This window comes from Cyprinus carpio, chromosome B16 (genome assembly GCF_018340385.1).
Source record: "Cyprinus carpio isolate SPL01 chromosome B16, ASM1834038v1, whole genome shotgun sequence".
Lineage (NCBI taxonomy): Eukaryota > Metazoa > Chordata > Actinopteri > Cypriniformes > Cyprinidae > Cyprinus > Cyprinus carpio.
In genome coordinates this window covers 29124881-29150904 of record NC_056612.1, presented here as the reverse complement: position 1 = coordinate 29150904, position 26024 = coordinate 29124881, and the positions used below count along the sequence as shown (strand labels likewise).

The window sequence follows — 26024 nt, the reverse complement described above, 5'->3', positions numbered from 1 at the left end:
GTGATAAACGCACGCCTGGACGCGCAATTTAAATTAACGCGCCAAACTGCTTTCCAACCGAATAAACCGTCACTAGAAGATTTCAGATTTAAAAGACAAAGCCACGTATAACTGGGGTACAGATAGCTGGATAAATACAAAGTTACACGGAGAAAGATGGGTATAGAAAGGATATGGGGGTGCATATTCCTACTTATGTTTACATTTAATAAAAAGATGTCCATATTGTTCTTTTCTGGTATCAGAGTATTCTTCTCAGGACGGGACGAGCAGCTGATAAAAACGAATGGCGTTTCTTTATTTGCTAAAGATTAGTTTAAATGAAAATAAACCGTTTAGGTTTTGTTTGAAATGTTTAATTGGACGAGCGCTGTTGTTGTAGCGGTTGATAAAAGCCGTGCTATTTGAATTAACGCGCCAAACTGCTTTCCAACCGAATAAACCGTCACTAGATTTCAGATTTTAAAGACATATAAACTGGGGTACAGATAGCTGGATAAATACAAAGTTACATGGATAAAGATGGGTATAAAAAGAATATGGGGGTGCATAATTCCTACTTGTTTACATTCATATTGTTCTTTTCTGGTATCAGAGACTAATTAATTCATGTGGCTTTCTTCTCATGACGGGACGAGCAGCTGATAAAAACGAATGGCGTTTCTTTATTTGCTAAAGATCAGTTTAAATGAAAATAAACCGTTTAGGTTTTGTTGGAAATGTTTAATTGGACGAGCGCTGTTGTTGGAGCGGTTGATAAACGCAGCGCAATTGAATTAACGCGCCAAATTGCTTTCCAACCGAATAAACGGTCACTAGAAGAGTACAGATTTAAAAGACAAAGCCACGTATAAAGGATCGTTTGGAGGTGCATATTACTTTATGTATAATTTTAATAACTAAAAAGAGATCTTAATATTATTTTCCAAGTATCAAAATACGATTGCGTGAAAGAGGCTGAAGCACGTGCTGATACAGGGGAGTTTATGTTATTCAGAAACAAAAGAGATTGAGATGAACAAGAAGATGAACACTTGAGTGAATGACAAGAGAGCGGAGACCAAGACACAAGTGAAAGACAGATATTTCTTTAACAAGGGATAGAAATTAGAGACACATCTAACTCAAAAAAAAAAAAAAAAAAAAAGTTTAGTTTGTGGAAGAGAAAAGGACTCAAGGACAGTACATTCTGTACGAATTCTGAATTCTCTTTGATGAATCCCTGCTGAAATATAAAACTGCCTAATGGGGTGGTTTGCTGGGACAGACACCAAACTAGTTAAGATGCTTAGATGAATGGTTTTAGACAAGTCAGCTGGTTTAAACCAGCTATATCAGCAACGAACAATTTCCACCTGCAAATCAGGTATTAAGGTTTTGAATTATTGGATTAATAATTAGATAAATGGTACAATCACAAGGAAAATACCTTACAAACAGTAAGAGACAGAAGGCATTGGTTTTCCTGAAAATAACATTTGTGTAACTATTTTCCAACTTTATTCTGCAAACGCTTCAAATCAGAACTTCAAAATATTAATTTCATTTAAAGAAAACAAAAGACATCAAAATAGAGACACATTAAAGAGAATCTGAAATAAAAACAGTAAACATCAAAACAACATTAAAACTGCGAGAGTTGACCTATCATAAACAAATGTTCTACAAATATACCTAATCAAGGTTTTTACAGCAGTATTTATTTCAGGAGCTGTTTTCTTAAATATAGTTGTTTGAATATTCAAAAAGCTCAAAACCAAAGCAATATTACTGTAATATTATGTAGGCCACACCTAAAGATGTTAAAATGCTTCGGTCTTGAGCAAAGTAATGAGGGCACCAAATGTAAATATGGATCAGCTAATCAATAATTAACCATGTGAACACACATATTAAATTAGTATGTTTTGCATAAGTCAGATCCAAAAGAGACCTCAGGTTCAGGTCATTAGTAATTAATATTTAACAGCTTCATAAACAGCTTTTGGACTGTTGGTAAAGCGGGTCATGAATATGAATTAGAGTCTTTTATCTCTGGGTTGGTGGGTTGGTATCTGACATTAATTTCGCAACATCGACTTGTGACAGGCCAATATATTTCAACACCAGAAATGAAAATACATAAATTACTCATTCACACGCCCCTCTAAACCTCTATGATGCTCTTCTGTGGATCACAAAAGATGGCAAAAACAAAAAAAGAGAAATTCATACAGGTTTGGAATGACATGAGGGTGATTAAAAGATGAGCGACGCTTAATTTATAGGTCGAACTATTCCTCTACGACGGCTAAGGTCTCCTCAGGTCAAGGCTGGGAATTGATGGCAGAGTTCTCAAAGAGCAAGACGACTTCATCTCGCTCTTAAGGGACGACAGTGTAGGGCTGGTACGGTAGCAACTTCTGCCTGTCATTGATGGCGAAAATCCAGGTAGGTTTCACAAAGCTCAGATTGCCATTTTCCATCAAGGCCTGTTAAAAAGACAGAACAGACAGTAAAAGTTGATGAAAAGAAAGAAAGGACCTTGAGACATCACACGAATTCTCTGTATGTGCTGTCGGTCAAGACTTACTCAAAGTCTTTCAAACGTACAGTCTATTAAATGCAGAACGATATGAAAGTCTGCAACTTGAAACAGTAAGGACAAATGTTTTTACAAAGCCTGACTAACACATGAAGCCACTCGTTAGTGGCATTAGCCAAGTCAAGCCAAAAGACAATGGACTTAGACAAAAAACAATGGCGTTTGTGAATACTGGTTCTTTAAGTGATTTTATAGAGTCACAATGGGCCACCTGTAGTAGAAAAATCTATAGTCAGCATTGGCTTCCTTGTTACTTTTCTGTATCAGGATTTCTGCAGGATTTTTAATCTCAAATTTAAGACCTGCACAAATAAAATTAATACCATATGAGCGGGGTAGGGCAATGTTTATAGTAACATATTAAACTTTAAAATGACTGCAAAAAGCAACATTTACAGTTCAGATACAAGTTTTTACACAAAACAAAGTTTTATATAATATACACTTCACATTTTCAGCCTTTAAAACCATTTTAAAGAAAATGGATGAGTCGAAAGTATTCATTATTTTATTAATTTAAAGGCACAAATATGTACAGATTTTTCATATTGTGCCTTTAAACAATTCTCACTAAATATTATATTAAATAAACCACATTTCAGCACTGTTTAGATTTTTATAATGCATTATCTTCTTATCAATCCAGCAGTTAACGTGTTTGCAGGATAAAAACATGGGTCGATTTTCACTTTTGTCTGAACAAAAACGTCAGATGGGCTTATTGAAAATGCACATTTATTCTCTGCCAGCTTTCGGAACAGCAGAGATATACGTTTCCTTCTAACGGCAGTCACAAAGGCAGCACAGCAGCTGAACTTGAAGCGTGAGCGCTCATGTTTATTTTAAATCAAATCATAGCCGTTTGAAGTTTACTAATCACATTAAGGCCAAATTTATGATCTCTTGATATTGTAATTAAGGGTCATATCATGCAATTTCAGGTTTTTGGGAGTGTTAAGCTGCTTTTTTTTTTTGCATATATAAGATTTCGTGAGTTGCAAAGATTAAAGTCACAAACCCAAAGAGATATTCTTTCTAAAAGTTTTAGACTCGTTCCACGCCCCTCTGAAACGCCTCACGGCCTCCACTAATCTACATCACTGTGTTGATGATATTTGCAAACTCCGCCCAAATGTTTTACACAAAGAAAGAAGGCGTATACTTTCATTCTCGCTGAGAGGGGGATGTCGTATTGTTGTCGTGGAGACGCCGTGTGTTTTCCAATATGGTAAGGGGCGTAACATTTCCGTCACACACTTTGAGGTTCTCGGCCAATTACAACGCACTGGACAGCTGGCCAATCAGAGCACAGTGTGCTTTTCAAAACAACTGAGCTTTGTAAAAATCGACATGTTTCAGAAAGGCACGCAGAGAAGAGCACAATAATGTACAGTATGTGGAAAATAATGTGTTTTTGAACCTCAATTATGGCCTAAAAGTTAATACAACTAAAGGTAAGACTTTTTAAGGGCCTTGCTGTATGTAATAAACCACTTAAGACTTTTTATGGCCTAAAAGTTAATACAACTAAAGGTAAGACTTTTTAAGGGCCTTGCTGTATGTAATAAACCACCTACAAAGCTGAAAAGGAAGACGCAATACTCACTTCCTCAAACGATTCGTCCCATCCCTCGCTGGTGATGACAAACTGGACCTTCTCGCTCATGTAGTCTTCGACAGCTCTGAGGAATCAAACAGATCAGATCATTACATCGGTCACGCCACACCTACAGCCTCTCGAAGGCTGACGCCATTCCTCTGAAGCGCTTCAGATGGATTATGAACACTTCACGCTCTTGAGTTTATCTGAATGCACGTCTGTCTCGTACCCGTTGAAGGCGATGATGTAGCGTTGAAGTTGCCTCTTCTGGTTGTCAGGGAACTTGCCGTAAAGATAGAACCGTTTTCCTGTTAGGAAGTCTGAAGGAGAGAAAAATGAAGATGATTTAATAAATGTAATACTCAAGACGTATGTCTTGGCGAGATGAAGTGGCGAGGCGTCAGACCTGGTAGCTCAGGGATCGGTTTATCCTCCTCTTCCTCAGCATCCGTGTTCTCATCAGTAGAGCCGCCGTACGGATCTTCATCTTTCACCTGAACTGATGCGCTTTCCTTCAGTGCTTTCTTCCTCCTGCTCTCCATTTCCACCCTGAAACAGTCAAATATAAACACGTCACACATCTGAAAAACAAGGAACTTCTCGACATTCATGCACAGAAATGTTTTAACCAGCAGTTGATTATAATGCATAAAATATTTAATATTTTGGCAAAAAATATTTAATAAACAAGTATACAAAGGCCTGACCAATGCATTTTTGTTTATTAAATATTTTAGGTCATTTTTGGCATACACTACCAGTCAGATGAATTTTTCTTTTGCTTTTTTTTTTTTTTTTTTTTTAAGAAATTAATAATTTTATTCAGCAAGGACACATTAATTTGATCAAAAGTGAGATACATTTTTGTAACATTACTACTTCAAATAAATGCTAAAAACTTTCTAGTCATCAAAAAAATCCTAAAAAAAAAAAGCAAAAGTAAAAAAGCTTATCACGATATCAGAATGATTTATGAAGATAATGTGACACTGAAGACTGGAGTAATGATTGCTGAAAATACAGCTGCACATCACAGAAATAAATTACATTTTAATAGATTTCCACATTAAAATCACAAAAAAAAAAAAAAAAAATGAATTCACAAATTCAACTAAGCCAACGAAACACCTTACACAAAAAAAAAAAAAAAAAAAATGAATGGGAATGGTAGTGTATGTAAAACAATTCTACAGAAAGCTATAGAGTTTTGTGCAATTTTGCAGAACATAGGGAAAATTCCTGGTTTAAAAACAGTCCTAGACTGCATGTTTTGAATGAACGAGAGCACTGTATCTGATTAACACAATCTGAAATAACTCTTCTTCAGCTGCATTTAGACATTATTAAAGAGCCTGAATAATAAGAATCTCAAGACAGCTGGGAAAGGAGCACAAAGAGGGAACATTAAAGGACAACTACCAGACTTATGAGAATAATGATCCACATTTAATAACGTATTTAGAAAGCAATAAATGTCTGACCTGTTCAGCTCATCTTCAGTGTCCATGCCAGACCCGTCATCCTCTGAGAGTCAAAAACAGTATATAAAGATTAAAAAATACCACATAATTCAAATATATCATGCAATCTATTTGGCATAGTCCATAAAATGCTTTACAAATGAAAGGTGCTTTATCTCATTTGATTATTTTCTCCTTTTATTTGGATCTCGAGAGACGTGAAGCAAATCTAATGAATCATTCTGATGGTGTTAAAAATAAGCTCAAATCATGAAATATCTGAGATATATATAAAACAAAAACATAAATAAACAAAACAAAATCAGCACAACTACATTATCAACCATTAAACTTGAAATAAATATTAACTAGCTAAATAAATTATATAAATAATTAATAAATAAAATGTATAATTATTAATTAAATAATTCACATAAAAAACTACTAAACTTAAAACTAAAATGTTAATTTTTTTATTAATTGAAAATCTGAAAAATCTAAACATTAGATGAAAAAAATGACTTAAATGTAAAAGAAAACTAGAAATGCTGTTTTGGCAGGTAACTACAATAAACTGTTTTAGTACTTAAAACTAAAAAAAAAAAATTAAAAAAAAAAAATATTCTAAATTGCAATATTCTAAACATTAGATGGAAAAAGCTAAATGATTCATTAATTAAAAAAAATATTCTAAATTGCAATATTCTAAACATTAGAATTAAAAATAAAAATAATAAATAAAACTAAAAATAAATATATAAAAAAAAAAAAAAAAAATTTAAAACAAGAAAAAAATAAATTAAAAACAAAAAAAAAATAACAGTGGCTTTGGCATATATTTTAATATAAACAAATAAAAAAATAAAAAAAAAAAAAAAAGCTGCAATATTCTAATCAATAGATGAAAAAAACTTTAATAAAAAAAAACTAAAACCGAAAAATTTCATTAATTGAAAAAAATCTGAAAGAATATAAATATAAGATAAAAAGACAACTTAAACTTCAATAAAAGTTAAATAAAATGATTAGTACTTAAACTTGAAAAATAAAACATTTAAAATATATTTAAATATAACTAAAATATTTATAATAATAATAAATATATTTAAAACTAATAAATATGACAGAAAATACTGAAACTAAAATTAAAATTATAGACATTTAAGCTAATTCAAAACGTGATTAAAATCTATAAAAGTATTTAAGTAAATAATAAGAATCTGGATTCACAAACTCTTCATCCTTCAGCTACTGGTTTAGAAGAGCTTTACGGGTTTGTCTGGAAATTAAACAAAAGTGAATAAAGAAGACACTGGTTCATTGTACGCTGATGTTTAATATGTTAAAGACTGGATAATGAAAGACAAATGGAAAACCTCGATAAGTTGTGGCAACAAATTCCACCAGCCCTAATAGATTAATGATGAAATTTCATATTCTGTAATGCACTTCAGAGTGTAACAGGATACTCAGAGTATTGTGACTCTTGTCCAATCAAAAGCTCTCTAGAATAAGACTGTCACTCTTAAATATTAATAGATGTTTTCAGTAGAAGATAAGCAAACAAAATAAACATCTTCCTTGTCTTTACCTGGACCTCCAGCATCTGTTGAACCTCCGTCCTCCTCCTCTTCCTCCTCTTCCTTAATCGGCTGCTTTTTGGGGGTCGTCTGCCTCTTTTCTGGTGTTTTCTAGGGAAGCATGAGAAAACCAAAGCTAATGCATTAATGTCACTCATGTGTTTCCTGCTTGAAACGATGATGCGTTTCAGGAAGTCATCAAATCTGAGGATGTCGTCTCTATGGCAACAACACGTCGCATTAAGGTTATAATGCTCTTTTCATTCACAGATGAAGACTTTGATGGAAAGACCTAAAGCATCAACGACAGACGAAGCATTTACCGGTTTCTGCGTTTCCTCCTCGCTCTCATCGTCTTCTGCTTCACTCTCTGAACTGGACTCGACAACATCAATGTTCTGATGGAGATTCCAGGAACAGGATTCAGACTGTAAACACTCTTGAAGTCTGATGAAGGTTATCTGGATGGAGATTCCATGTCTGAACCACTGATAAAGATCACACACGTACCAATTCTGTCCCTGGAGAAGCAGTCATAAGGAACAGGATTTCAGAGCTGTAAACAACATCATGAAGAATTACACACGTATCTCCAATATCTGTGTTCACAATTAAGAGTTACCAGTTTACAGATATAAACTCAATTCTGAGTTAAAAGTCACTTTTTTTTCTCAGAATTTCCTCAAAGATGCACTGAGTTAAAAGTCACTTTTTTTTCTCAGAATTTCCTCAAAGATGCAATTCGGAGAATAAAGTCAATTGCAAGATAAAAAGTCGGCTCATAAAGATTATAATATAAAACATCCTGAGTTTTAACCCAGTTTATTAAAAAAATAATATACACAGTTAATAAACTTTATATATTGCAACTGAGTTATTAACTGTGAGATGCAAAACCATAACAAAAACAAAAAAAATTCAAAATAAAAAATAAACTACCAACTACCTTTAAAAATAAAAATATATTTTTGGTGGTGGAAATCAGCTTCTATATAAATCTGCATGACTTTCTGCTATAAAAAACAAAACGAAGATATTTTGAAGAATGTCAAAAATGTTCTTTTAGCTTTAAAATAATGGGGATTTGGGCTTTAAATAAATGCAAATGTTGTGTATCGTTGAAAAGAGGAAATGTTTTAAATTTTTACATGTTTTAGGTGAGATATTATTTTTAAATGTGCATGAAAAACACAATCACTCAATGCTTGCTTTATCAAGCAGAAGTATTTCTGGGAATAACAGAAAAGTGAAAACACACTTCCACTGCTGACAAACAAGTTCAGAGGTTCTGCAAGGACACACACCTGAGCTGATCCGTGCGTGTGTGTGTGTGTGTGTGCTGGAGAGATGTGTGTGTGCGTGTGTGTGTTTGAGTGCTGGAGAGATGTGTGTGTGTGATTGAGTGAGTGTGTGTGTGTGTGTGTGTGTGATTGAGTGCTGGAGAGGTCGTGTGAGGTGAGATTGAGTGCTGGAGAGGTGTGTGTGTGTGTGTGTGTGTGTGTGTGTTAAGATTGAGTGCTGTAGAGCTGAGATTGAGTGTGGAGAGGTGTGTGTGTGTGTGTGTGTGGTGTGTGTGTGTGTGTGTGCTGTGTGTGTTTGTGAGATTGAGTGCTGAGAGATTTGTGTGTGGTGTGTGTGTGTATGTGAGATTGGTGCTGGAGAGGTGTGTGTGTGTGTGTGTGTGTGTGAGATTGAGTTGCTGGAGAGAGTGTGTGTGTGTGTGTGTGTGTGTGTGTGTGTGAGTGATTGAGTGTTGAGAGATTGAGATTGAGTGCTGGAGAGATGTGTGTGTGTGTGTGTGTGTGTGTGTGTGTGTGTGTGTGTGTGTGTGTGTGTGTGAGATTGAGTGCTGGAAAGGTGTGTGTGTGTGTGTGTGTGTGCGATAGATTGATTGAGAGATGTGTGTGTGTGTGTGTGTGTGTGTGTGTGTGTGTGTGTGTGTGTATAAGATGGTGCTGGAGAGGTGTGTGTGTGTGTGTGTGTGTGTGTTTGGGGTGTGTGTGTGTGAGATTGCTGGGAGAGATTGTGTGTGTGTGTGTGTGTGTGTGGTGTGTGTGATTGAGCGCTGGAGAGGTGTGTGTGTGTGTGTGTGTGTGTGTGTGTGATTGAGTGCTGGAGAGGTGTGTGTGTGTGAGTGTGTGTGCTGGAGAGACGTGTGCGTGGACAGATACATCCTCCTCATCTTCAAAGGAAGTGTCTGTTTAATCACACATGGCAGATGCAGCTTTTAAATACAGAATACATGATGTGAGGTGGGCACTCGAAGCAGACACAATGAATCAAAGCTAAACAAACCCACTGCCAAACAGAGAAACACACAAAACACACTCAGCACTGGGCTTTTATCAAGCAGCACTGCTATAATAATCATTAGGGCTGGGCAACATACCAAAAAACAAAAAACACTAACTAAACAATATCTTCCTGCTTTTTGACAATAATCAAAATAGATGTGTTTATAATATATTTTGTGTTTTTTTTTTTTACTTTTTATCTCACACTTCTGACCTTTTCCTCTCAGAATTGCATGATATAAACTCTGGTATATATATAAAAAATCAATTGCCAGATATAAAGTCACAATTACCTAAGATATATAAAAACGGTATTTTTCCCCCTCAAAACTGGATTTTATATGACTTATTTTTTCAGAATTGTGAGAAAAAAAATCAATTGCCAGATATAAAGTCACAATTACCTTGTTTTATTTTATATTCAGTGGTGGAAACAGACTTCCATAGTGCTTTCTGTCATTTAGAAATAAAAAATAAATGATATTATATATCCTGTTTTTGATCTGAGGATGCATTTGTGAAGTAGATTTAAAATACTGAAATACACAAAAAACTAAAAAAAATAATCCAAATAACTCACTCCAAAACTTCCAAACAAAAATCATATAGCTTAACCAGTACTTAACAATACAAAAATAAAAAAAAATATAAATAAAAAAAAAATTAATAAAAATATATATAATACTATTTGTATTACCTTTGTCATCTAAAACATTTTTTCTAATTAAATTTATATTTTGCTTTATTTTTATTTTGTCATCTGTATCATTTTTGCTTTTTATATTTATATTTTGCTTTATTTTAATTTAAGTTTGAGTAATTTTATGTGGTCTTTTGTTACTTAGCTTTAACTTATTGTTATGTCAGTTTTTGTAATTCTGTTGTGCTTTCTTATTTTTATAATATCTCTATTTAACTTTCATTTATTTTTATTTCACAAATACTTTTGTATTTTCATAAGTTCTGGGTTTTTTAATATTTCTATTTAACTTTCATTTATTTTTATTTCTGATTTAGCATTTTTAGTACTTACTTTTATTTCAGTTAGCTCCTAAAGCAACATTATAAAGTTTTTCGACTAATACTTATATTTTTATTTCAGCTTATTTCAATTAACATTTGTTTTTTCTTTAAAACAGTTTCCGTGCTAGTGAAGTATAACACCCCTGACCTGAATGATGTCACTAGGAAACTCAGCATGCACTATAGCAGCTCCCATGATTCTCACGATATGAATGAGAAGTTCACGCTCACCGTTTGAAGGAAATCTTCTGCTTTGTTTTGTGGCAGTCCATCACCCACTCCTTCCTGACGATGACGCCTCCCGCTGCTTTCACCTGACTGTATTTGGGCGTGTTGGCGAAAGCACAGCTGCAGGACAGACACAAAAGCTCTGAACAAACCCAAGGAGCTTCTGAACACTGAATCACGTCATGAGGCTCTAAACTAGTGGTCCACCGATATATCGGCCGATATTTGGTATACCGCATGCTTACAGTGTTTACTTCCTTTCCAAGTACAGTACAGGTCAAAAGTTTGGAAACATTTCTATTTTTAATGTTTTTGAAAGAAGTCTCTTCTGCTCATCAAGCCTGCATTTATTTGATCAAAAATACAGAAAAAACAGTAATATTGTGAAATATTATTACAATTTAAAATAATTGTTTTTAAATTTATTATACTTTAAATTATCATTTATTTCTGTGATGCCAAAGCTGAATTTTTAGGATCATTATCACATGATCCTTTAGAAATCATTCTAATATGATGATTCATTATCAAAGCTGGAAACAGTTCTGCTGCTTAATATTTTTTCAGAACATGTGATACTTTTTTAGGATCCTTTGATGAATAAAAAGTAAAAAAAAAAAAAAGAAGCTATGTTTTTAAAATATAAATATTTTTGTTAATAACAATATACACTACTGGTCAGTAATTTGGGGTCAGTAATTTTTTTTTTCTTTCTTTTTTTTTAATAAAAACAATACTATTATTCAGCAAGGATGTGTTAAATTGATAAAAGTGATAGTAAAGAAAATATATTATTAGAATTTTTTTTTTATTTTGAATAAATGCAGTTCTTTTTAACCTTTTATTCATCAAATATATTAGACAGCAGAACTGTTTCCAACACTCATAATAACTCAGAATATTAGAATGATTTCTAAATGATCATGTGATAGACTGGATGTTACATGTGACACTGAAGGCTGGAGTAATGATGCTGAAACTTCAGCTTTGCATCACAGGAATAAATTATTTTTTAAAGTATATTCAAATAGAAAACTATTATTTTAAGTTGTAATAATATTTCACAATATTACTGTTTTTTCTGTATTTTTGATCAAATAAATGCAGGCTTGATGAGCAGAAGAAACTTCTTTCAAAAACATTAAAAATAGTAATGTTTCCAAACTTTTGACCTGTACTGTACATTTTTATTAAATATTTATTTTACACATTTATTTAAAAAATTTCTTATATATTAATTAAAATAAATAAAATTATATTTGCTTTATATCGGCCACCCTGCTTTCCGATATATCGGCATCAGCTGTCAAAAACCAATATCGGTAGAAAACCTACTCTAATCGCCTCGTTACACTGATAACGAGCTCCTTACATGAGGTGTGTGGAGTCCGGCGTCCAGTCGGGTCGGTATCGGGCTCCCATGGCCAGCGCTTTGTCCCGCAGCTCTCCGCGGAAGGGGTTCTGGAAGCCGCTCAGGACAAACACCACTCCCTCCAAGATGCGATTGAAAGGCACCGGTTCTGCAGACTTGGCTTTAGGTTTTGGTTTGGGCTCTGGCTTGGATTTAGGACTCTCGCGCTTGTCTGATGTCTTCTGGGCTGGAGAAGCTGCAGAGTTGAGAAGCGTGATAAGAGTTCAGTTGCATCTACAATGGCAACACTCTGAGCAGTGGTTCTCAAAGATGACTTAAAATGAAATAAAACGGGTTTTAAAAAGCTAAAACAACTAAAAATATAACATCAGTGTCTCATCAATGGATGTGAATGGGTGCCGTCAGAATGAGAGTCCAAACAGCTGATAAAAACATCACAATAATCCACAAGTAATCCACAGCACTCCAGTCCATCAGTTAACATCTGGAGAAGACAAAAGATGAAACAAATCCCAGGTCATTAAGACGTTTTTAAACTAAAATACATAGAGTTTATAATCCATAATAACGCTTCCTCCAGTGAAAAAAGTGTTCTGGTGTGAATCAGGAGAGAAATCTGCACAGATCAAGCAGCGTTTAAACAGCTCTAAACAAATATGTGTCTGGATTTTGATGTGAGAGACAACAAGAGATGCACTTTTTCACTGCAGGAAGTGTTATTATGGATTATAGACTCTATGTATTTGAGTTAAAAACCTCATCTTAATGCTGGATGAGTTTCATCTTTGGTCTTCTCCAGATGTTCACTGATGTACTGGAGTTCTGTGGATTACTTGGGGATTATTGTGATGTTTTTATCAGCTGTTTGGACGCTCATTCTGACGGCACCATTCACTGCAGAGCATCCAGTGCTGAGGACACTGATGCAGTGCATCTTGGATGACCTTCTGATGAAGAAACAAACTCATCCTGATCTCGGATGAACTGAGGGTGAACAAATTTTCATTTTTGGGTGAACTAGACCTTTTATAAAACCTTATGCTATTTTTATAATGAATATACAGTTTTGTAGTTATGTCAAGCTTCAAAATGTTTTATCAGGTTAAAAAAAAAGATCCAGTAAATACAGTGAATCTGGAAGGACTGGAAAATCAGCTCTTAAAACTTCTTTAATCCAAAAATGTATTTCAATTATAATTATTTTAATCCCAGGACACTCCTAGTTTCTGAGAACCACTGACTTCATGTTTTCGGTGAATATGAATCGATCTCTACATTTACCGCTGCTGGCAGGACTCGCAGTTGCTCCGGTCCTTGCTTTAGATCTCGGTGTGGCAGAGTTTGGTTCAGAAGAACCGGATGAACTGGGCTTTTTGGGCGGCGGCCCGGCAGCTTCCAGACGCTCTTTACTGAACTCAAACTTCCTTTTCACAGGAGCCTATGAGCAAACATCAGGAAACACATTGAGCAGCGGGTCTCAAAGAACCGAGCTTCTTTTAAGATACTCATCCACTCATCCATCAGCATTTGTGCACAGAAGAACGTCTTAAAAACCTCAATCAATATTCAAACACTTAGAATAGTCTCTAAAGGAAGCGTGATAAAAGGGATTCACTCGATAACCTCCGTCCTACAGCAGGTGCGGCATCTTCATCTCAGATCCTGCCGAGATTCACAGTTTCTCGGTTCTAATTATAAGGATATAATTCTGGAACGCTACAAAAGCTCAATAGTACATTGCAGGTGACAACAAAATATCTGCCGTTTCAGCACAAAAACACCGGCATCAGGTACTGAGCTCTGGTTCGCATCGGAGAGATGATTTATGGTCAAAACGCTGGAGCTCATTTAATGAGGAAGTTAAATGAGCTGCTCGTTAGTTAAGAGGACAGGAATATGGTTATACAGTGACAGTTCACGAGCTCAAATCCCTAATAAAGAAACACTAGGGAGGTCAAACACAGAGAGACGGAGCCCAAGACACTTATTAACAAATACACTACTGTTAAGAAGTTTGGGGTCGGATGCATTTATTTGCTCAAAAACACTGTAAAAATTCTGAAATATTATTGTGATTCAAAACAGCTGTTTTCTCTGTGTATATCTGTTAAAGTGTAATTTATTTCTGTGATGTGCAGCTGTATTTTCAGCATCATTACTCCAGTCTTCAGTGTCACATGATCTTCAGAAATCATTTAAAATGATGATTTGCTGCTCAAGAAACATTTCTGATTATTATCAATGTTGGAAAAACAGTTGTGCTGCACAATATTTTTGTGGAAACTGGGATACTTTTTATTTTTCAGGATTCACAGATGAATAAAAAGTTCAAAAGAACCGCATTTATTTGAAATAGAAAACTTTTGTTACATTCTGTACTGTCACTTTTGATCAATTTAATGCATCCTTGATGCAAAAAAGTAATAATTTCTTTAATTTCTTTAATAAGCACAGGTACCTGTTGTGAGCTGCTGGGAGACGTCTGTGTGGACGCACCTTCAGATTTCAGAGCAGCAGCGGCGTAACTCAGTCTGTCATTCTGAGGAGACACTGGTGGAGAGAGAAATTAATAAAATTGGGACTGGTTATTGAGAAAATAGAGAAAGTAAATAACTCTGGGAAAACAAAACAGATCAGCTCTGTAAGGAACAGTAACAGTATCATTTTCTGAATGAATATAACACCATATACAAAATACACAACATCAATAACTAACCAGAACATACCATACCAACAACAAAATACCAGCAATAGCTGCCCTGCATTAATGGTCTCCTAATGTGGAAAACTTGCATAAAATCAATTATGATGATTGCGGAGTTGAAACTTATCAAATAAAAATTTCCATCATGTACTTTGTTTTCACAAAATAAGATGAATATTTATGAAATTACATAACAGTACAGACCAAAACGTAAAACATGTTATGTTTTTGAAAGAAGTTTCTTCTGCTCAATGAAAAAAATGTAGTGATATATTATTACATTTAAATAATAGTTTTTTAATTTATTATACTTTAAATTATCATTTAGTGCTGTGAGGCAAAGCTGACTTTTTAGGCATAATTATCACATGATCCTTTAGAAAACCATTCTATATGATGGATTCATTATCAAAGTTTGGAAACAGTTCTGCTGCTTAATATTTTTTCAGAAAGTGATACTTTTTTTAGGATACTTTGATGAATAAAAAAGTAAAAAAAAAAAAAAAAAAAAGAAGAAGCTCATGTTTTTAAATATAAATATTTTGTAATAACAATATACACTAATGGTTCAGTAATTTGGGTCCAGTAAACTTGTTTTTTCTTTTTCTTGTCTTTTTTTAAATAAAATCATATTACTTTTATTCAAGCAAGGATGTGTAAATTGAATAAAAAGTGATAGTAAAGAAAATATATTATTAATATATAGATTTTTTTTATTTAATAAGTTGCAGTTCTTTTAACCTTTTATTCATCAAAGATTAGACAGCATAACTATTTCATCATAGAAATCAAAATATTATAATCATTTCTTTTGATTTCATGACTAAAGTGAGTTCTTGTTACACTTTATTCATCAAATAAAGACAGCAGAACTGTTTCCAAACATCATAATATCAGAATTTGGAATGATTTCTAACAATAAATTGATTTTTTAGACTGGATGTTACATGTGACACTGAAGGGTGGAGTAATGATGCTGAAAAAGCTTGGCATCCAGGGAATAAATTTTTTTTAAAAAGTATATTAAATAGAAAAACTTTATGTTACGTTGTAATAATATTTCCCAATATTACTACTGTTTTTTCTGTATTTTGATCAAATAAATTGCAGCTTGATGAGCAGAAGGACTTCTTTCAAAAAACTAATGACTAAAATAAAAATTCTGAATTAATTATTTAATTTAAATGTGTCAGCTTTTATGCACTTATCGTAATGACAAAAGCAGCCAAATATAAAAAGTTTCACTTTTAATGACTAAAATAAAAATTCTGAATTAATTATTTAATTTAAAGGAGTGTAAAAATACGTTCAAATTTTAAAAGAACTTTACAAAATTAGCATTTTTCACAAAATCTGTGATTTTCAGTGTCTGTTTGGATGCCATAAAAGCAGAAAGCACCTGCTCACGTGCTGAGAATTGATCAAACAGTAGTAATCTGACTCAGATTCAGACGGGAATCATGTGTTTTTCTGCTGATTAACGAATAACACCAGACTTCTTTAACACACAAATCTTATTTTGTGAGAAAGTGTAACGCGCTCCAGCAAAACACAAGCTATTTCTGGAATCAAAATAGCTCAAAATCAGTAAGAAACGAGTGTTGGATTTCACACAGCAAATATGATGCAGGGCTGTGTATTATTGATCATAAAACATCATGCATGGATTCATTACAAACAGTTTCCTTTAATACTGTAATGTGCGTCACCCTTGAGTCCTGTGCTGGCTTTAGCGGCGCTGTCTCTGCTGAAGAACAGGCTTCCCGGCTGGATGTTGGAGCCAGAGGAGGGCGACTCGTCTTTGACTCTGAACTGACCCAGTTTAGTGAGTTTCTGTCAGGAGAGAGCGAACAGATGTGTCAGAGCTCACGCCGTCATAACACAGCGGGACTCCGGAGGAGCAGCACTCACCGGAGGAGTCGAGACGGGAACATCGTCAGCGTCCGGAGGAGAGTGCAGCTTTATGAAGGCGACTCCGTACGCTAGAGACTGCACACAGACACACAGTAAAGACTCGCTCACACACAGGAGTGCTGCTATGTGTCTGGAGGGTCTATCGTGTTCACCTTGCTGTACGGCTGACTGCACACGATCTTCACACAGTCCCACTTCTCCTGCGCCGTGGCCTTCAGCAGCTGGCTCGGCAGCCCCGAGAAGCGCACACCAGAGAGATGCATCAACACGTTACGGCTCTCTGTGGGCGACATGAAGGACGACGTGACCAGCAGAACCTACAACACCAGAGAGATCCATCAACAGCGCTGAAAATGACACGTTACTCAGATTAAATGTGCAAGTAATTCACCCAATATAAGATTTATACTAATTTACAGCAATACACAGCCATACAAGAAACAAAATACAATTTACACAAACATATACACACAAATATAAGTTGCAAGGTTATGATGTTTTTATTATATGTATGTTGCGTAAAATAAAATATGTTTATTTCAGCTACTTGAAACAAAATATTAACTAATCTGGATTGTAAATAAATTATTGTATTCTAAACTTTAGCGAAAGCTCTTTTTTAAAGTGTGTAACTTTAAGACGCACCTGAAAGTCTTGGTCTTTGACTGACGTGGAGTGTCCAACAAGGACCTCAATGAAAGCAGAGCCTTCGTTTCCAATGTCTATGCTGTGAATGGTGTGTTTTGCTATTCCTTTGGTCCAAAACTAGAAGACGGGGCACATTCTCATTTGGGGAGGAAGAGGGGGAAGGGGGGACAGCATGGGGGGTAATAAAGTTCTTAAAAAGGGCAAGATGGCATCCAGTCCCAATTTTGGAAATGATTTTATATATTTACTGTATATCTAAAAAAAACAAAAAACAAATATGGGGGGGCTATATATATAGGGGGTCTATATAATTATATATATATATATATATTAATATTATATAATATAGGTATAAAATAACATATACATTCAATTTTTTTAACAATTAAAAATAATTAAAAAAAAAATATATAAAAAAATAATGTAAAAAACATTTTTTTTAAAATGTTACCAATTTAAAAAAAAACTATATAATAATGATAAAATAAAAAAAATAGATATAACTAAAAAAAAAAAAACAAATATAAACCTGAAGAAGGAACCCTGAACTTGGGCGTCTCGCGCTTCTCTCCAGGGTCCCGCAGCTTAGGCTTTTCTTGCATTTTTTTTTCTCCTCCGCCATTTCCTGTTCCTGGTAAAAGACGGGGTAACTTCCCTTAGCGCCCAGGAGAGATTAGTATCTATATCTGCTTTGTGAGGTATGTGCAGGAGAATCGATTCATTTACACATCTTATTCGTTATTTTCTTACAATAACAAGCACCTTTGTGCTTTTATTTACACATGTCTAACTAGTTTCATGATTCTAGCGTTCAGACGGATGTTACTAAAATTAAAATATAATAAAAAATAGCAACTGTACTCATTATCAACGTACCGTCGGAACTCACCTGGGCACCTACCTCTCATTCTAACCATGTACCGGTCATAACACGCATTTGAGATTCATGTGAATCAATTCAAAAATTTTAAAAAACAAGATTCCATCAGATCTTAGAGACTCACAAAACAGGAGCTTTGGTCCTTATGAAAATTGTGCGTTGATTGTAAAGCGGGGGGCACCTTACGGCCAATGTGTTCCCTTCTCGTTCTTTTTTCCCTTCCTCTTTCTTCGTTTCTGAAAAAAGAAGAGGCCATTAAACCGTAAAAATCTTCTTAATGTTAATATAAAAAAACAAAAACAAAACAACACTACCAACGACTACACTGTCCTCACCTCTGATAGACTGCATGACAGACATGCTTGAGTTTCTGATTTTGCAGGGCATGTTCTTCAAATATCATAAAACCTGAAAAACACCGGACTGGGGTTTCAACACTTAAAAAAAAACTTTCATAAAAATATGATAAACAAAATAATTATATAAAATAAAGAATGGATAACATTACGATCTACAATAAACGGGGTTTCAACACTTTGAAAAACACTTTCACACGAACATCATTCAGAGTTTTGCTTTTATGACGTGCGCTGTATCAAGAGTTTACGCGCAGGGGCAAAAAAACAGAAAAAAGTCGCGAGTCGACTCAAAAGAACGATTCGGTCGCAAATCAGACATCATTCATGGCAAAAATTGTACTGTAAACAACTGAAAATATCTATTTAATATCTAAAAAGAACGCTGCGGTCCACAAATCAGACGTTCCTCATGGCAAATTGTAAACTCGTAAAACCAAACTGATAAATATCGTATTTAATATCACATTAAAGGTGGTAATTAGAGTACGATATTAGACTCTGACGACACCATGAGTAATAACTGCCAGAAAAAGTGGGATAAACAACGCTATAGCATAAAAAAGGGGGGGGGAAATAGACCAACAGCAACCAATTAGAATTCTACTTAAATACTTTGACATAAATGTTAATTATATTTCCTCCTCGGGATGCGCGTGTAGTATTGAGTATCTGACAGAAAGCCAGCTGATTAATCTGATCTGGTTTTAGGTAGGAGATGGCGGGGGTAGCTAGGGGGGGCTAATTAAGCTGGTCTACCTACGGCAGTTTTACTTTAACAGGAGCGCACATGTAAAAACGAAAAACGACGTATTTAAGCGAGTTAAACTAGCGCGCCCTCACTGCTTAGCGAACAATAGAGGCGAGTCAACAGCGCCTCTATGAAGCTGCCCAGAACCCCGCGCTGGATGGGGTCATTTCAGGACTCAGGAGTCATTTGTACCGAAATCCAGATCACGAAAACCGGTTTATGTGGTTTATCGTAGTCTGTGAGAGACGAACCCGCTTACAAACTCCTTTATTGTAGTCTGTGAGAGACTAAGTGACAGACTAACAAACTCACAAACTCCCTCTCAATCCACAACACGTGACGTCACTTCCGCCCGCCGCCGTATACGGCCGCAAAAAAAAAAAAAATTCCAATCAAAATCAATTTTAATTAATACTAAAGAAATATATCAAAAAAAAACCAAAAAAAAAACAACAAAATAAAAAAGATCTATAAAAAAAAACATCAAAAAAATCCCAAAAAACCTGCCATAGAATTATTATTGGGTACAAACAAAACAACTTAGAAAATAGTAACATGCCTTTTTATGGAATTATCAGAGATCAATTGTTAGATAGTACAAAACTAAAATTAAACGTTATGAATTATTTACCCACACAATTATCAAGACACCAGTGGTCTTCCCTTAACTAATTTAACTTCATATAAATCAGACATATTTACACGTACTTCCGATAATAAACAAAAGATAAAAAAAATACTGTAATATAATATTTTTTCATTTTTTTCTTTTTCTGAAAAATAGAGGCAGGATATATTTGTTTTCCCGTCCCCCTTTCATCCCCTGCCCCCTCCATGTGCTGTTTCTTGCTTTTTATAATGTATTTACCCTAGAAAAACCTGATATTTTGAAAGTCAATAATTTTTTTTTTTTTTTTGAATCTGCGAATCGACTGCGAATCGATAGAAAGCCTGAATCGCAATTCATTATGATGAATGGATTTTTTTTTTCTTTTTTTTCTTTTTTTTCAGCAAAAACCATGATTCTTGTAATAGCTGGATTTGAATATGAGGCTGTGAGGGACTGAAGTAGCCAAAAAAAAAAAAAAAAAAAAGTAGGCCAACAGTTTTTAAAATTGTGAATTTTAAGATTTCATGCCATTGCAAAACCAGAGTTATTCATTAAGTACAGTTTTAGTAATTTGATTAGTAATATGCATTGCTAAAAACTTCATAAATAAAAATAAAAACGTATATTACTCGAATATAATAATTCAGATTGGTGATGGTCTGAAAATAAAAACACACTGCATAACAAAAACACTAAACGATTCGAAACACTCCAGACCAAACCCCACAACAAACCAAAATCAAATAAATCCAAAAAAAAAAACTCAGCCCAACGCGACACATTATACAAACCAACAGGAAATGTTTCCATAAAAGTCTGATCTACTGCTTTTATGAGTTTGCTTGTTAGACAGGGCTTGGGAAGATACAACACATCTCGTGCCTTATCCAAATAAGCAACAAAATCCCTAACCCTTCAGGAGGACCAGGTGCAGGAATACATTAATAGATCGTACTTTCTCTCCCCCCCCCCCTCTTTCAGGAGGACCAGGTGCAGGAATACATTAATAGATCGTACAATGAACCTCAAGTGTCCTCCAGAGTCTTGAGCTACAGAGAAACATGACTCGTGAATCTTAGCCTTCAGAAGAGAGAAAGAGAGAGATAGAAAGAGAGGGAGAGAGAGAGAGAGAGAGAGAGAGAGAGAGAGAGGGGAGGGAGGTGAGAGGAAAGAGAGAGAGAGAGAGAGAGAGAGAGAGCAATGACAACACTGAACAAAAACAAAACAACAAAAAAACAAAAAAATATTGCTCTCTATACTAGCATTAAAAAATACAAAATGCAAAAAAACAAAAACAAAACAACAACAACAAAACAAAAAAACACTTTTAAAATAATAACAAATAATATTAACACAAATAATATACTTAAATAATTACCTAAATTTTAGCTCAATCCCTTAAGGAAGCCCTTTTCCACCATGTAAGAAAATAAAATAATAATAATCATGCGTTGATAAGTCATAATTATGACTAGAAACAAAATTGACATTATGATTTAGAAGGTCGAAACTGACACACTAATTGATACTTATGAGATCAAAAGTTAGAATGATGTGATACAAAGTCTAAAACGCATGTAACTAAAAAAATCATATCATAGAAATTTCAACTTTTTATTTCATATTTTGTTAAATTAAATGAAATAATTTAATAAAGAATTGTCCCTTTATCTCATAATATTGACTTTTTATTGTCGTAATTTCAACTTTTTATTTCTTCAACTTTTATATTGTCTAGGTAGTTATGACTTTTATGTTATCATTTGCGTCTCCTTTAATGATTATACTTTAGATTTTTTACTTTTTTTTTTTTTTTTTTAGAATTATTTTTACCTTTTTTTTTTTTTTTTATGTATTTTTATTTTTTTTATTTTTTTTTTTTTTTTTTTTATTATATTTTTTTTTTTTTTTTTACTCTTTTAATGTCATAGTTTCGACTATACACCACAAAAATAACACCTTTTTCAATTTAAAAATTCCAACTTTAAATTCAAAAGTTTCCAACAACCAACTCAAAAATAATAACCTTTAAGTTCGACTTATATTAACTTCATAATTATGAATCTTTGATGTTATCGATAATGTAAATTTTTTAACTCTCATAATTTTTTTTTTATAATAAAACCAACACATCATAAACATATTATTAATCAAATAATAAAATATCAGACATCATAAAAAAATATATTTTTTTCTGTGCTGCTTTCATCCGCATTTAGAGGAGATTCTTAAATTCTTTAGCGGACTTTTATTTTGAAAGCATCAGCGCGTCAGCGGCGTTGTCACGTTTCCGGTGTCGATCACGTGCTGCTTTCAGCTGCATGTAGAGGAGAGTTTTAGAGTTTTCTCTGTCATTGAAAGCATAATATTTTCAGAGCTCAAGAATAGAATGCCCGACCGTTCTTTTCGTCCGGTTTTCGTCGTGGGTTCGGGCGTCGTTTTTTTCCTTTTCGCGTTTAATTCGGGCTGGTTTTCCGTGATTGCGCTTTCGTCGTTCGCGGCGGGGTTCTTGTTGTTGCCCCCGTTTTCGGGAGCGTCGTGTGGGTGGTGTCGTCCTCGTTTCGGGGGGGTTCGGTCTTTACGGGTTTCGGGGCGTCGGTTTCCCGTGCTGTCGGCTTGCGGGTCGCTTAACGGGGCCGTTAACACACTTCAGTGTCGAGTCTGTGTCTGACATGGATGAGTCGCGAGTGTTTGCGTCGATGTTGTGTTTTCTGCTGATGTGTGTCGCGTTCAGAGTCTCCGAGGCGAAACAAGCTCCAAACACAATACTCGCGTTCAGAGTCTCCGAGGCGAAACAAGCTCCAAACACAATACATCCTCCCACAGCTCCTCCATCTGTTCACAAACGTACGGCTTCACCTCTATCTTCTTCTTTATAATCATATCTCTCTGTTTGGCAGCTTGAAAATGCTTGTAATATACATTTGTATGTAACTATATGAATACATGCGAGTATTTTGTCTTAAATTATAATTATAGTCATAGTTACCTTACATTCTAATGTTCGTTTTACCGTATTATGAATTTTTCCTCATTTTGGATGTTTAATATAAACTGTGACTAATTTTAATGTCAGTATTGTTGGTTATGATGTAGAAACACTGAAGGACTTTTGCAAACAAAAAATAGCAGCTCTATTATGTTATTTGGTGTTGTTTTTGTGTCGTGTTTTCTGAGCTGTCGTTTTTATTCTTTCCGGCCCATCCATGCAGCCTACAATGACTTTCCCTGTGAGCTGTGCCTCGCAATTTCCGGTAAGATCACATCATGCTCATTAAGTGGTTCCTTATCTGCATTACCTTCTGAACCTTTTGAAATTAAATTTGTCATTTTTCAGTTTTTATGTAAATGTATGTCATACTCAGAACTCTGCTCAGTGTTCTAATGTGTTTAATATAACTTCATTTTTATTGCCACTTTTTTAAAATAGATTTAAGCATCTTAGAACGAACTGGTTTGGGCCATTTGGTCAATAAGATGAATGATATTCAACAAAACATAACAGATCTATGGATAATATTGTTTTGATTATACTACTAAATATCCTCACTTCCGGAAATTAATAAAAAAAACTAAAAAAAGAATGAATGATGAATTAATTTTTTATTAATGAATTAACATCCTGGAGGAATTTCCTTAATAATAATAATAATAAATATTTTTGTAACATCCTGAGGAGGGAATTAATAATAAATATCAATACACATAAAATAATAATATTAATAATAATAATACATTTTTTTTGTAACATCCGAGAGGAGGCATTAATAAATAATAATAATAAATATTTTTGTAACATCGCTAGAAAGATGGGCAAATTAATAATATAATAACAAATAATAATAATCAATATTTTTGTAACATCCTAGGATGGCATTCCTACTAAAAAAATCATAATACTAATAATACTAATAAATATTTTTTTGTAACGCCTGATAGATGGCATTAATATAATATAATAATAATAATAATAAGATAATAATAATAATAATATTTTGGTAAACATCCTAGAGGATTGCATTATGGTAAGAATATAATACTCATAATAGGAATGTTTTTTAACATCCTAGAAGATGGCATTACTAATAATAATAGATAACTAATAAGAGTATAATAATAACACATATTTCTGACATCCTGGAGTTGTCGTTAACAATTAAAACATTAATAATAATAATAATTATAATACATGTTTTGTATTATGTGGATTAAGTAATAAAACATATTATTTTTTTAAAATAATTAGTTAATGTAGATATTTTTTAATATATCTTTAATACATTTAATAATAATAAATATTTTTATAATGTCCTGGCGAATGTAATTAATAATAATAATAATGATAAGAATAATAATAATATTATATGTGCTGGTAATGTTGGTAGGATGTGATTAACATTATTAATAATAATGAAGGTGTTTTTCCTGGCAGTGTTTGTTGGTTCCAGAACTAACAGGCATCTGCACAGATATCCGTGTCGTATGTGATTCCCTCCGTCCGTCGGTGTGTGAGCTCTCTCAGGCTCGCTGGGGTGTTTGCTGGGGTGAGTTCAGCCTCATGAACAGAACAACACACATGCTGACCTCTAATGTACAGCAGCTGTCGAGCCGATGGAAGTAACACTCTCATTCATGAAGTCAGATTTATTCAGGGCTGGAAGTCCCCCGTTCAGCCGCCCTTCAGACTAAAGGCTGATTTATACTTCTGCGTCAGACCTACTCTGATTGGCTGTTTGTGCCATTTATTGGTTAAGTATTAAAAAATGATTGCTCAGCTGTGAAACTTAGTATTATTTATATACTCTTACAGTTTGTATAAATATTTTGAATTATCTTCTATTTACAGTTTTTAGTTTTTATTCTAATTTGTTACATTTCCAGAAATAGTTTTTAGTAATTTTATTTTTATTCGTTTTTATATATAGTAATATATATATATTATATTTATATATCATTATATATATATATATAGTATATATATATATTATTATATATCTTTAAAAAATGTATTTTATACATTTTTTTTTTTTGTTTGGACACGTATATAACTTAATTGATCATTTGACAGTGTGAATGTATTTTTGCACCTATGGTGCTCCTATATACCTGGTTATCGTACATGTCAAGTTTGGAAACATTACTATTTTTATTGTTTTTTGAAAGAAGTTCCCTTCTGCCATCAAGCCTGCTTTATTTGATCAACAATACGAAAAAAAAATGGTAATATTGTGATATTATATTACCATTTAAAATATTTGTTTTTTAAACATGTATTATACTTATAAATTATCATTTATTTCTGTGAATGCAAAAGCTGAATTTTTTAGGATCATATCACATGATCCTTTTAGAAATCATTCTAATTATGATGATCTTCTCAAAGTGGAAACAGTTCTGCTGCTTAAAATATTTTGTCAAGACATGTGATACTTTTTTAGGATACTTGATGAATAAAAACAAAAAAAAAAAACAGCTATGTTTAAAATATAAATATTTAGTAATAACTGCTACCTACTGTCTAATTCGGGGGCATAATTTTTTTTCTTTTTTTATCTCTCTCGAAAAAAAAGAACGACGGCCGCCCGCGCAGGGACGAGGGCGCCATGCGAACCCAGAAAAAAAAGGTCAAAGGAAAAGTAACAACTAGGATTCAAATAGAAAAATAAAGTGGACACATGATAGAGAAAAAGGGATATAGGGAATGTGATACACCATAACGACAAACAAAGCCCAGATCACAATGTGGGCACGCGACGACGAAAATCGAGAGACGAGAGACCAGACCCGCAAGCAGACAGCACCGCGGCCGAAGGCGCTACGGCCGGGCGCGCGCCCGAGGCCACGGGGGATAAGACGGAAACCGAGGAGAGAAGGCAGAGGAGAAACAGCGACCGGGGGAACGGCAAGCGCGCGCGCACGACCGGGAGGAGGGGGGGGCGGAAGGCGTCTGTCCCTCACTCTTCTTTGTGTGCGTTCGCCTCTCGCTCGGCCGGCGCATCTCTGTCTCTAGGGCGCACATT

The 26024-nt window shown here is 34.2% G+C and overlaps 2 protein-coding genes and 1 long non-coding RNA gene across 3 annotated transcripts in view; 2 read left to right on the top strand and 1 right to left on the bottom strand.

Moving 5' to 3' along the window:
* Positions 1-26024, top strand: part of LOC109106292 (cyclin-dependent kinase 14-like) — a 434688-nt gene that overhangs the window by 192655 nt on the left and 216009 nt on the right. The gene's annotated exons all lie outside the window — the stretch shown is intronic.
* xrcc1 (X-ray repair complementing defective repair in Chinese hamster cells 1) lies at positions 1467-18647 on the bottom strand. The gene is made up of 18 exons (XM_042741864.1): positions 18623-18647; positions 18474-18523; positions 17405-17524; positions 16912-17076; positions 16757-16834; positions 16555-16678; positions 14600-14691; positions 13423-13579; positions 12142-12376; positions 10773-10889; positions 7811-7814; positions 7548-7622; positions 7236-7335; positions 5666-5708; positions 4591-4733; positions 4414-4504; positions 4191-4266; positions 1467-2471 (listed from the first exon to the last, which is right to left on the bottom strand). Exons 1-18 carry the CDS (start codon positions 18645-18647, stop codon positions 2364-2366), a joined length of 1803 nt encoding a protein of 600 aa, XP_042597798.1. The 3' UTR covers positions 1467-2363.
* LOC109112860 overlaps positions 24489-26024 on the top strand; it is a 4162-nt gene continuing 2626 nt past the window's right edge. The window contains exon 1 of the long non-coding RNA XR_006156791.1: positions 24489-24548. This is a non-coding gene — a long non-coding RNA (uncharacterized LOC109112860). The remainder of the gene's footprint in view (positions 24549-26024) is intronic.